Genomic DNA, 13,121 nt, shown 5'->3' on the forward strand with positions numbered 1-13,121 from the left:
CGGGCCCTGATTACATCACCGGAGCCTGATCTGCGCATTTAACGAGGACCTAACCAGCCGACTGCAATTTAAACAATAGTTGGCCATGTCGCGGTGGGAAAGAAGTGGATAAATCCCCCGCTCTATTTTAACTGCCCCCCCCATCCGGGTTTCTGCCAGGCCGAGGGGGGGAGTTAAAATCGTCCCCAAATATGTGTGTAAAAGAGAACAAAATTCATCCATCTTTCGGCTGAGACGTTAAACCGAGGCCCCGTCTGCTCTCTCAGGTGGGCGTAAAAGATTCCATGATTCTATTTCAAAGAAGAGAAGGCGAGTTATCCCCGGTGTCCAGGCCAATGTTTATCCCTCAATAAACATAACAAAAACAGATTATCTAGTCATTATCACATTGCAGTTTGTGGGAGCTTGCTGTGCACAAATTGGTTGCTGTGTTTCCCACATTGCAATAGTGACTACACTTCAAGAGTACTTCATTGGCTGTAAAGCGCTTTGAGATGTCCGGTGGTCATATAAATGCAAGTCTTTCTTTCTTTAAATACATTTAACAAATTAAGATCTGTTGTGCACAGTCCCAGGCTACTGACTGGCAGCTGAATCAGTGTAAGGTGACAAACCAAAATCAGTAATGCGCTCCTCCAAACAACTCCATGTCTAGTGCGGTGCTAAGCTCTCCAGAAGGAGAAATGTCCGAGCTTTGATCTCCAGTCTGCTGAGTAGCTGATCCCAAGCAAGTTGGGAATAGTACAGTGCCCCCAGACTAAGGAAGTGACGTCAAAACGTCACTCTGGGTTAATGAAGATTTGACAGTAAGGGGTAACATTACTTTTTTTGAGCGTGAGTTCAGAACTCTTGTGGCACCGTTTGAAATTCAGCCTTATGTTCACTTTATATGTTCCAGCAGGCTTTGAATTGGTGAGTGGGTATTGGTCTGTGCCATGTGATTCTCAGCCCTGCCACTAGGTGGCAAGCAACCACAAGACAAACCAACAACAACTTGTATTTATATAGCACTTTTAACGTAATAAAACACCCCAAGGCACTTCGCAGGAGAATTCGAAGACAAAATTTGACATTGAGCCATATAAGGACAAATTAAGGCAGGCGACCAAAAGCTTGGTCAAAGAGGTAGGTTTTAAGGAGCGTCTTAAAAGAGAGGTAGAGAGTGGGAGAGGTTTAGGCAGGGAATTCCAGAGCTTGGGGCCTAGGCAACAGAAGGCACAGCCACCAATGGTTGAGCGATTATAGTCAGGGATGCTCAAGGGCAGAATTAGAGGAGTGCAGATATCTCAGGGTGGCGTGCGGGGGGGTTGTGGGACTGGAGGAGTATACAGGGAAAGGGAGGGGGTGAGGCCATGGAGGGATTTGAAAACAAGTGTGAGAATATGAAAATCGAGGCATTGCTTAACCAGGCTCTAATGTAGGTCAGCGACCACAGGGGTGATAGGTGAACGGGACTTGGTGTGAGTTAGGACACGGGCAGCCGAGTTTTGGATGACCTCAAGTTTACGTAGTGTAGAACGTGGGAGGCCAGCCAGGAGTGCGTTGGAATTACAACGAAGAAGCACAGTTAATGCTGAAGTTCAATAATCGCATCACTATCCACAATACAAACTCTAATGGAACATATAACACCTCGATTACTCTGCACTTGGGTGTGAATTTCATAGGGGGCCACCTGAATCCTGACCTGTCCCACTACAAAACAAAATCCACACCGTTGTTCCCCCACTCTTTAGTCTGTCTTTTGTTTATTTCCGTCTATCACTGGGTCTCTCTGCACCAAAGTACTGTTCCCCTACTGAATGGAGTAGGGATGGGGGTGGAGGTTCTCGAAACCTCTGATGTGTTTGGAATGCTGTCTCGATCTGAAAAAGATGGCAATGCTCATTAAATCAGTGGAACCGTTGTCTAATGGAACTGGCCAGCGACCACAGCAGAGGGGCTCCGCAGAAAGGAAATATTAGATCGGCAAGAGATTTCCGCAGCACGACTACAAGTGCAACTTCTCCCCGTACCATGTGGAAGTACGGCAAAGAAATGTCCTTTTAAATGAAAACATTCTAGGGGGCACCTTTTCAATAGGCGTTTCCCCTCCAGTCATGTGACGGACCATGACTGTTAGCTTCTTGCTTTCCTCTGACTGTGCCCTCTGAGGAGACACTACAGACTTGTTGTGCACAATCCCAGTCTGCTGACTGGCATCTGAATCAACCAGCTGACTTACAGTGCAAGGTGACAAACAAAAATCAGTAATGCGCTCCCCCAAACAACTCCGTGTCCAGTGTGGTGCTGGGCTCTCCAGACAGAGAAATGTCCGAGCTTTGATCTCCAGACTGCTGAGAAGCTGATCCCAAGCAAGTTAGGAATAGTAGTCATTATCATCATCATAGGCAGTCCCTCGAAACAAGGATGACTTGCTTCCACGCCAAAAAAGGTTGAGTTCACAAATGAAGGACCTAATATTCCAGGTCCACCCTTACACACTAGCCACCACACGGGCTTGACAGAGCTAGGTCTTGGTCCAGTGGCAAGGGTTAACCAATAGTACAGTGCCCCCGGACTAAGAGGCAAAAAACATCACTCTGGGTCCGTGCTCCTGCACTGCCACCTACTGGATGGGGGTTAGGCTGCGCTGCCTCCATCCCCTGAACAGATAAATAGCTCGTAGATAATAACCACAAAGACTCACACATGAAGAATAGTCAGCTCCTTAAGAGGAGGCAGATATAAATGATACAGCACAGAAGGAGGCCTTTTGGTTCATCGTGTCCGTGGAGGCTCTTTGAAAGAGCGATCCAATTAGTCCCACTCCCCTGCTCGTTCCCCAATAGCCCTGCAATTGTTTCCCTTTCTAGTCTGCACGAGCTGCGACAGCAGCGAAGAGTGACGTCATCAAGGTCCAGGTCGGTGATTGGAGCGTGGGCAGATACAGCAGGAGCGGCGAGAAACTGTGGAGGGATGTGATCGGGGCCCAGGGGAGGCGTGAGTTCGGGGGCCATGGGCCCAGGGGCAGCACAGGCCCAGCCCACACTGCGATGTGTGTGCGCACTAGGTCCGTGCAGCAGAGCTGGTCTCCAGTCGTCCTGGTTAACCCTTGCCTCTGGACCAAGACCTAGCTCTGTCAAGCCCCTGTGGTGGCTGGTGTGCAACGGCCACCACACGTTAAAAAATTCACGCACAGGCCTCTTCCACCCTTCAACATGTAGTTTGGGATCTGGAATATCAGGTCCTTCATTGGAACACCTGTGAACTTATCCTTTTTTGGCGTCATCCTCGTTTCGAGGGACTGCCTATGATAATGATATTCAATTCCCTTTTGAAAATTACTATTGAATCTGCTTTCACCACCCTTTCAGTCAGTGAATTCCAGATCACAACAACTCGCTGTGTAAAAAAAAACTCCCCCCGTCTCCATCAGTGATAAAGGTGTGAAAATCATTTTTTTTTTTTTAGCTCTAATTTTTGTAGGTAATAAAAAGCAGTAATTTCCTTTCCTGTTTTAAATGCAGAATTTGTCATCCATCTCCCAAAAGAGTGTGACAGAACAAGTCGAATCCACGGAAAGGTCGGCAGACACTGGTGAGAAGAGTCCTCCGGTCTCAACTCCAGCTTCCCAGCAGTCTTCTTCCAACACTGATCCCTCGAGAACAAGCAGCACAACGGAGAGAGCGAACGGCCAGGTAATCCTCGACGACCGCGAACCCGCTCCGTCGCCGCAGCTCGGCAGAGACGGGACCTGCCAGACGCTGTCGGAGCTGAAGCGGCAGCGGGCGGCCGCCAAGCTGAAGAAGCAGATGTCCCAGGAGGCGTCTCCAGCCAACGGGCTGGGAAGTATCTCGGAAAGTGGCCAGCCCCAGCCAAAGAGCTCACCGGTGGGCTCGAGGACGTCGGTGGCCAGTTCCAATGGGAACTCGCTCTACCACTCTCAGTTCAGTGGGGACCCTCCGCTGTTGAGACTTAAGGCGCCGTTGGAGGAGCCGGGGACAAAGGGACAGGGCTGCTGTAGGATTGTGTGAGGAAAGCGAAGAGGCTGGAAGAGCAAAGCATTCTGTTACGTTGTGCTGTTGTGCTGGAGATGGCAGCCAGGATGACTGCATTCATGTTGGTAGCTGCTACATTGAAGTACTGACGTGAGGATGTTAATTTAAGCACTATTTTAATTAATTGGCCATTGCATTCACTGTGTAACTTTATGGAGTTCTTTATTCTGCAAGGTAAGAGTGAACGACTATTTAATTGTCTGGAGTTCCTAACCTCCCAGCAGGGTAAGGGTCACCCACTGTGTTACTGTACAGAGTTCTTGATTCTTCTAGGTAAAGGTTAAAGGGACTGTGTGTCTCTTTTATTCTTTCATGCTGCAGGATTTAATGTAAGGGTCATCCAATTGTATTTAATCAAGTGCCCATTCACCTTCTCAGACCAATTTAGCAAAATAACTCTCAATTTTATACGGTTTATTTGAAAGTAGAATCTGAGCAATATGCGCAGCAGCTGATTTAATATCGCTGTGTCTTTTGGAGTGAACGAACATTGTGAGCTTATCCTATTTAAGATTTCCAAAGCATCGATGCTACTCCTGTCCTCAAAGGACTACAGCACTCTCTCCTGGAATTGATAGGGACAAATGGTTCATTGTGGTAGTTGTGGTTTTAAGTGCAGTGTTACTTTCCCCTCACAGAAGGGAGGGTTCGGGTGATTGTGTTGGGTAGAGGAGGAGGAGGAATGGGAACACTTTCCCATCTGTAACTGTGAGATATCGAGTGCTTCCAACAGACACCTGCCTTGCCTTAATGCAGTAGCCAGCCTCAGTCCCCTGCTTCACTGAAGCCATTCTTCCTATTCTGCAAAGCATTCCCCAAGTGGACATTTATCTCTACAGAAACTGAGGGCACTTCTGTGCTCTGGCAAGGAGCTGTACGAGAGCCAGGCTTTTCTTCAAACAGATTTCTCTTGGAGGCCCCGTCCTTCCAAATTCACCCACTTTCCCCCCCCCCCACCCCCCTCAAGCTCCGTGGGGTTAGGAGGGATAGCATTCTGTGTAAATTTGAACAAGAATCTGAATTGTAGCATCATGCAGATTGGCAGCTGTAGGAAGTGAATATCGTGTGATCTTTCGGAATGGCCAAAAGGCCAACACTTCACTGGGTTAAAACTCCAACACTCAAAGCTCAAAACCTAGGCCGACACATCTTCTGGTGTCCTGACTAACACTTAAACCTCAGCCCTTACTTTAACCCTCAGCCAGTACCACCAAAACAGATTAGCTGGTCAGTTATCTCATTGCTGCTTGTAGGACCGCGCTGGGTGCACATTGGCTGCTGCGTTTGCCAACAAAGCAACAGTGCAGTCATTCAGCAGCTGTAAAGCACTTTGGTATGTTCTGAGGATGCGACAGGTGCTATATAAAACGTAAGTTTTCTCTGTCCATTTTTTCCAGGAACATCGTGTGCTCTCCCAGAATGGAGACGTTCCCCCTTTTACTGGTCGCGGCCTTCAATTCACAATGAGCCAAGAATGTTTCTTCCTCTGATTCTTGAGGGTTCTTCTCCAACAATTTCCTCCCCTCCCTCCCCTCCCCTGAGCTCACTGGCTCATGCATGAGTACAGATCCTCAGGTTCCAGCCCCTTCCAACACCCTGCTCCAAGTTGCCATTTAGCGAGTGTCAGCTTGCAGAGCAAGTGTCGGCGGGTGTGAATTTAATGGAGAATCGGGATCATTTTAACTTTTGCCGGGGTGGGGGAGTGTGGGGATGGCAGAAACTTAACACAAACTGGGATCAAACCTGGAACCATCCTGGCGTGCATAACTTAGCGACTACATTCCCTGCACTGCACCATTGAATGGAAAGAATAATTGGGAAGGGTGAAGAACGGGCAGACGATTCCCAACCCCTGATTTTGGGCCCCCGCCAAAAGTTAAAGTTACTCCAGTGAGTTTAGGTCCACAGTATATGGAAAAAAAGAAAAGTGTACTCGGAAAGCTGCTAATGTCCTGCAGTGTTGAAGGGGTTAATAGAACCTGGGTTGATGAACCGTGTAGCCGAAAGGGAGGGAAAATGAGGTCCGGCCCTCGGAATTGTCTATGAAAAAGCCCTTTATTTATACAAATTTCTTTTTCACAGTGAGCTGGTTTTAGTTTGATTTCTCCCTGATCAACAGCAGGAAACGTTGAGGCCTGTCGCTGGGAGTGTGGTTCCACTGGGCTTGACAGCCCCCCCCCCGTATCCTACTCAAATGCCCATACTTCATACACTATCTCTGTCAGTTCAGTGTGTGCCTGCAGGCTTATCTGGCCATGGGAGGCATCACAGCAGGCCCTCGCACAACATTGTTACACACATGGATTATGCAGCACGGATCGCTGGCTTAGAAGTGGAAACCCTGTCGGATTCTCTGACCCCACTCCCCCATCCCTATGGCGAGAGTTCAGTTGAAGCACCGCAATACTCTCACTTAATTGAAATCAGCTAACTTAACACAAGTTGGGATTAAACCTGGAATCTTCCTGACTCAGTATAGTTCAGTAACTATATGTCTTACATTAGTGACTACACTGGTTGCAAAGCTCTCTCTTTCTTTCTCTCTCTCTCTCTTTCTTTCTTTTTTCTCTCACTCTTTCTTTCTCTCCTTTCTTTCTTTCTTTCTTTCTCTCTCTGTCTCTTTCTTTCTTAATCCCTTCCTCTTTCTTCCTTTCTCTCTTTTTCAACTTTTTAAAATCTATTTTTCTATTTTTTTTCTTTTCAACTCACTGGCTACACTCACTGAACCATTGGAGGGAGCAGCATTTCCGACTCAAAGGCCCATTATTGCCATTTTGGGTAACAACTCGAGACAACGGAAGCTGTAATCAATGCGCCTGAGTAGACTACAAGTCTGCAGTGTTATTTTCAACAGCAGTGTGTGGTGGTAACAGTGAGATCTAATGGGAGCTTTTTTTAAACAGATTGCCGTGCTTTAAACTCTTCACTCATATAACAGTGCTGAATTGCTGCCATGGTGGTGGCTGCCAAGCAGACTGTCTATGAGGATTTGTTGGCTTGCCACTCGCTGACTCCTGACAGAAGTGCCTCTGAAGCCCTTCATTAGACAATTAGGATGTTGCAGATTCTGACAGTATGGGTAGCTGTGGCTCAGGCTAAGTGAGTGCTCGATGTGACGCTAAACAGTTGGTTGCTGTTCTCTAGAGTTAGGGGCTCATTGACACATGGGCCTACAAAACCCATGTACTAGGGGCCTCCACCGAATATGGGGGCCCCGCCAGGGGTGATGAGCTGTGGTTCAACAGGTAGCCCGCCTATTATAACCTGAGGAGCTCAGTCTCCCTGACCCCGATTCAAGTGGATCAAGAAGCCACCCACGTCAACGCCTGTGAGTCACAGCACTGGAGAGCAGCAGCCCAGCCTTCTCCTTTGGGATAGGTGTTACTGGATCGTGGTGGGGGGGGTTGTTGGTTGTGTGAAGGGTGCAGAGGAACCCTGAACTTTCTTGAACCCAGGGTTTTTTTCTAGAATTCTTAATTTGGTTCTGTATAGAGTGTTTTGTTAGATACAACATTGGGGATGGGGCTAATTGTGACAACACCAATCTTCAGTTGGAACTTTATTTCAATCCCCACTCCTCTCAGCAATCAATCAGATCCCGATCGAGTGAGGAGATGGCGAATGGAGGAGGCGATGGAGCCAAGGGCTGGGGATGGGGGAAATCAGAGTGGAGAGGTCACCCTCAGTGTTTCCTGGCCAGTTACAGGGGATATTGGCGGGAAACAGGCCAACCATCCACTGCTTTATCATCATCAGAGGTGCCAAGGTCAGGCAGAATGAAAATGGGAGAATACCTTACTAGTAGAAGAGCAAAAAGAAAACATTTTGAAAAGAACCCCCCCCTCCCACCCTCGGACTTCCTGAGTGTGACACAGACCAGTGCAGGACTCTCAGCACTGCATTGAGCTGTTGTTTTTTAATGACCTGAAAATCTGACATTTCTATTCATATGATTTCAATTATCACATTGAAAAGTATCTGGTTTACCTGCTTTTCATTTCCAACAGACTGGCAAAGGTAGCACACTTTATCTTTGAAACTGGATGAAAAATCCAGCTGGCGATGCAGGAGAATATGTAGGCCATCAGCACTCTTTGTTCAAATCTATATATAGGTCTGTGCCGTTGAGGGCATTGCACGTCAGGAATGAATCGTTGCTTAAACAATGTGCACCTCTTGAACTCAAGATTTCCACGATCAGTCTATTGTGGCATTACTCCCACCATATTAAATATTAAACGTGGCATTTAATAACAAAGAACAAAAAGGCCCAAGTTCAATCCGCAGTCTCTCAGACGATGCAGGGCGAGGGCATGCCAAGCTGCCCTTGGTGCTCGGTGCCCCTAGGTGAGCGAGGAGAGAATCAGGCAAGGTTCTCACAGTTGATTGGTAGCTGTGACACCCCTCACCCCCCCCCCCCCCGTACCCCAAATCCTTTTGGAAAGCGTGCATGTATGACGAAGATTGGATATTGGGTGAGGACAGGAACTGGTTCAGCTAACACTGACTGCTGTAGGGGTCCAGTCGAGGTACATGGACGAGGTATGTGGAACCGTACTTCAGCAAAAAGTCAAGATCTTCAAGATGGAAATAGAGGCAGCAAAAAACAAACAGTTGTGTAACTTTAAATATGCTGTTGCTTGTAAACAGTGATTCCCAAACTGAATATCTCCAGATGAAGGGGAGTTTGGGGTGGTTGGGTCATGTGGCCCAACGATGCCATTGAAAAGTTGGCTAGAAATTGTTGAGGTGCTTTGAAGAGCGAGTCTTGTATTGGGGGCATTCACAGTACAGCAGTTGTTATTTAAGGCTCACTTGGACCAGTACCTCCATGCCTCAGTGGGTACATGTAACCGCTTGGTGTGTTACTGAACCACACAAATCAGAAAGGTTAGCAAGACAGCAGTCGGAACATCAACTGAGACCTCTATGCCCCAGGCAAAAAATAAATAAATCAGACAGGGATCCTGCTCCTGATCATTCTTCATTCAGACGTACATGAGTGTTGGCAGACTACTCAACCATGTCAGGCCGTCCAAGCGAGCCCTTTTCTCTGGTTGACCTACGGACAAACGTGCATGTGTGTACAGTACTTCGGATAAGAACAGGATCAGGCTCACTTTGATGGCCCCCACAGGGTTGAAGGGCCTTCCAGCACTCACTCACGCCTGAATTAAAAATTGAGCTGCTGGAACAATGCATACTTGAGGCTGGCATTCAGGTATTTTGTGATAGAAGTCGGTGCCAGAAGTGCGATTTGGCGATTTGAATATTCACAGGCTGTAAACGGGGAAGAGGGACTACTGCAAACTCCAGCGCACGGGGGCACAAATAGACCTTTAATGGCCAATACATCAGTATTTTACCATGAGCAGCATGAGACAATTTTTTTTTAAATGGGTCAACGTCATAGGTTTTGGGAGTCAGCTACACATGTACACGTTGTGTTTTCATCTTGTTTTTCAATTCTCTGCTTTGTTAGACCTTGGTTGTTGCATGTGCTATTTTATGCACTGGAGCAAGACTTACACTTTGTACTAACTGTATTAATACTGTACATCATATTAAGCTGCCCAGACTTCATCTGGAAATAAAAGCTGTAACATATATATATCTATATATATTGATGTTTTTGAATGTTGCTCATATTTTTATACGTGTCTGTGTTTAATTTTTTTCCCACTATTAAAAAGGATCAGTTGGTCTAAATGGCACACATTTAGGTTCTGTTTCACTTGTTGTGTTTTTTTTTGTCAACCCATGCACAACCCATAAACCGGAGTTAAACTATATCACTATCTTGTGTAATAAATGTGGCTAATCCTTGCCTCCATCAGCATGGTTTCATCATCATAGGCAGTCCCTCGGAATCAAGGAAGACTTGCTTCCACTCCTAAAATGAGTTATCTGATGGCTGAACAGTCCAATACGAGAGCCACAGACCCTGTCCCAGACATTCGTCGAGGGAGGGTGGGGGTGGGTGGGGCTGGTTTGTCGTGCGCTCCTTCCGCTGTCTGTGCTTGACCTTTTCACGCTCTTTGCGTTGAGACTCGAAGAACTCAACGCCCTCCCGGATGCACTTTCTCCACCTCGGGCGGTCTTCGGCCAGGGTCTCCCAGGTATCAGTGGTGATGTCGCACTTTACCAGGGAGGCTTTGAGGGTGTCCTTGTAACGCTCCTGCTGCCCACCTTTGGCTCGTTTACCAAGATGGAGCTCCGCATAAAGCATTTGCTTAGGGAGTCTCATATCTGGCAAGCGAACTATGTGGCCTGCCCAGCGAAGCTGACCGAGTGTGGTCAGTGCCTCAATACTGGGGAAGTTAGCCTGGACAAGGACACTGATGTTGGTGCACCTGACCTCCCAGGGGATCCGCACCTCCAACCAAATCACCAGGTGGCAGCCACCCCAGCGGTCTGTGTGGGCAAAACAAAATAAATTTTTTGGGGTTCTCAGCAAAGCTGCATTTTTTTCCTTGCTCCCCAGAAGGTGGTAGTCAGCCTTTTTCTTGAGTAAAGGTTGTTTGCAATACTGAACAGCTTGCTTAGGTCACTTCAGAAGACATCAAGGGGCCGAAATTGCATCCCCCCTCAGGGTCCATTGGGTAAGGCCTTTCCGACCGGGGCAGGCGGATGGTCTGGCCCATTGGAAATTGCCCGAGCTGGGAGTGGCAGAAACTGGTTTCCGCCCCGTCGGGCAGGTGCCAACCCCATACCGCCCGGCGAGGGAAATTGCCCCGCGGGAGCAGAGCAGCCGCCGGTTGGTGCCCCCGACAGCTTTCCCCGGTGGGAGGCTGCCAATGGCTGGGCGGCATGTCCGCCCTTAAAGGGGAGGGCCCTCCACCGCGGCCGCTATTTTATTCTAATTGTTGTCCGACTCTGAAGTCGGCCCGACAATGGTGGCCATGGGTTTGGCCGGGCCACCAACAAGCAGCCTGGAACCACCCTCTCGGGTGCCGGATCGCTGGCCCGGCCGAAGCCCTCCCTGGTGACACAGAGGGCACCATTAAAGTGGCTGCAGAGCTCACAGCGGTCTCCCTTTTAACTGAAGGGGAGGAACGTTGCTACACGTCAGCGCGACGCGGCGTGTCCGTTCCCGACCCGTCCGCTCCCGAACCACCTCCACCCGAAACACTGCCCCGACGAAATTGTGCACTAAATGAGGGCAAAATCCCTCTATTATCTGCTCCAAGATTTCGGGCAGGGAATAATCATTTAATTCAAATTATCTGCCCCGTTAGGGGGTGAAATCGCCCTCCGCCCCAAAGAGTCAACCATAGTGTGGACTTGCAGGCATGTGTCATCCAAAAACTAGGTTCCCTTCCCTGAAGAGCATCAGTTGTCCATTTGTAATTTTATGACAACCAGCAGCTTTTCTGGTCCTGTCTTTTCCAGTGCTAGCCCACAAATTCTTGAGTGCTCAATCCAGTACAACCACCACGCTACTGTACCTAACAAAGAAGATATAAGGAAAGATAGACCTGCATTTATAAAGCCGCTCTCATGTCTCAGAACGTCTCAACGTGCTTTACAACCAATTAAGTACTTTTTGAACTGTAGTCACTGTTGTAAAGAAGGATGGGCATGGAAGGTAATTTGCCTCATCTCATCTTTGGAGCATCATTGTCATCAGTAAGTAGGTATCTGTATCTGCAGGTACAAATATCTGGCCCTATACAGATGGGCGCTGACAGAAGGGAAAATCCTGAACAACCTATACACATATGACAATGAGGGGCAGTAAAAGACCAGCTGACAAGAGGACTACTGAAAGTTGACAGAAAGAGCCAGGTTCTGGCTCTTTGGCCCCACCTCCTCAGACAGACCAACGTTCCCCAAGGGGCTGCCGTGCCGCACCAGGGCTAATAAGGGAAAAAATACTCTGGAAGATACTTCTCTGACTCCCATCAGTCCAGGAGATCACATCGACCAAGTGTTAAAAATGACACAGGTTTCCACCATCGAAACACGAACCAACAACCTCTCTGGGAATGTATTTATGGATGGGACATTGGCAGAAGGTGCTAAAACAATTCAACTCATCTCTGTTTATTTTTGGCCTGGTTGTAAAGCACTGCTCATCCAAGCCAGGGTGTCCCGAGAGATGGAGCACGCGGTGTCCACCAATATGCTCGCGGCCTTCCGCGAGAGGTGAGCACCGGAGCGACTGGAGTGCATCATCATCCCTGGCAACCAAATTTTAAGTTGATTTAAGTTTGTGGTAAAAAGTTAATTTGTTACTTTGTCGGTTTTAGTGCCCCCCGTTAATAAGGGGACACTTGATTTACATTTCAACTAAAAACAGATATAAAGCACAGTTTGATTTAACTCCCCTGTTAATAAATAACAACACCTCTGTGCACCATTTTATGTACACATTTTTCAATCCTGGGGGTGGAGGGGGTTGGCCAAGGAGACACATCATCACTGAGACTGGTGATTAAAAACCTCCACCTACCCATAGTGCAAATTAAAAAGTGCAAAGGCAATCTTAAAACTATGCACAGCAGCTCAAATGTTGTTATTTCAGTCCAGATTCTGATCCATAAATTCAACCTTCTCTTCACCTAGAATAACAGGCCACTTTTCGGTGCTTGACAGCCACAATCTAGGGGAGAAAGAAAAAGAAAAGACTTGCATTCATATAGCACCTTTCACAACGACTGGACATCTCAAAGCGCTTTACAGCCAATGAAGTACATTTGGAGGTAGTCACTGTTGTAATGTGGGAAATGCAGCAGCCAAAGCTCAAATCTAGGGGAGGGGGTCCACACAGCAACTCATGCAAGGGGTGCCACAGATTTCTTGAGCTAGTCTTGCAGCCAGTAAGGAGAATCACTGGCAGAAGATTGAGTGCTGGCAGTCGGCCTTAATCGGGATTAGTGTGCAGCCTAAGAAGGGGGGGAAACGATGCATCACTAATCCTTTCTTGTACTGATAGCCCATTGGTCAAACATCAGACTCATTGCATTAATTTCTGGTCAATTTAACGAAGCAAAGTGCACTAATTTAGTGTCAGCTGTGGCTCAGTGGGTAGCACACTCGCCTCTGAGTCACAAGGTTGTGGGTTCACGTCCCACTCTA

General features: G+C 47.8%; 1 protein-coding gene across 5 annotated transcripts in view; it reads left to right on the forward strand.

Moving 5' to 3' along the window:
* LOC139277617 (protein phosphatase 1 regulatory inhibitor subunit 16B-like) overlaps window positions 1-9,750 on the forward strand; it is a 172,179-nt gene extending 162,429 nt beyond the window's left edge. For all 5 annotated transcript variants that reach the window (XM_070896324.1, XM_070896323.1, XM_070896325.1 and 2 more), the window contains one exon: window positions 3,510-9,750. In XM_070896324.1, the coding sequence (XP_070752425.1) occupies window positions 3,510-4,016 (507 nt within the window). In that variant the 3' untranslated portion in view covers window positions 4,017-9,750. The remainder of the gene's footprint in view (window positions 1-3,509) is intronic.
* Window positions 9,751-13,121: the final 3,371 nt, after the last annotated feature.

This window comes from Pristiophorus japonicus, chromosome 12, assembly GCF_044704955.1.
Source record: "Pristiophorus japonicus isolate sPriJap1 chromosome 12, sPriJap1.hap1, whole genome shotgun sequence".
NCBI classification, from domain to species: Eukaryota; Metazoa; Chordata; class Chondrichthyes; family Pristiophoridae; genus Pristiophorus; species Pristiophorus japonicus.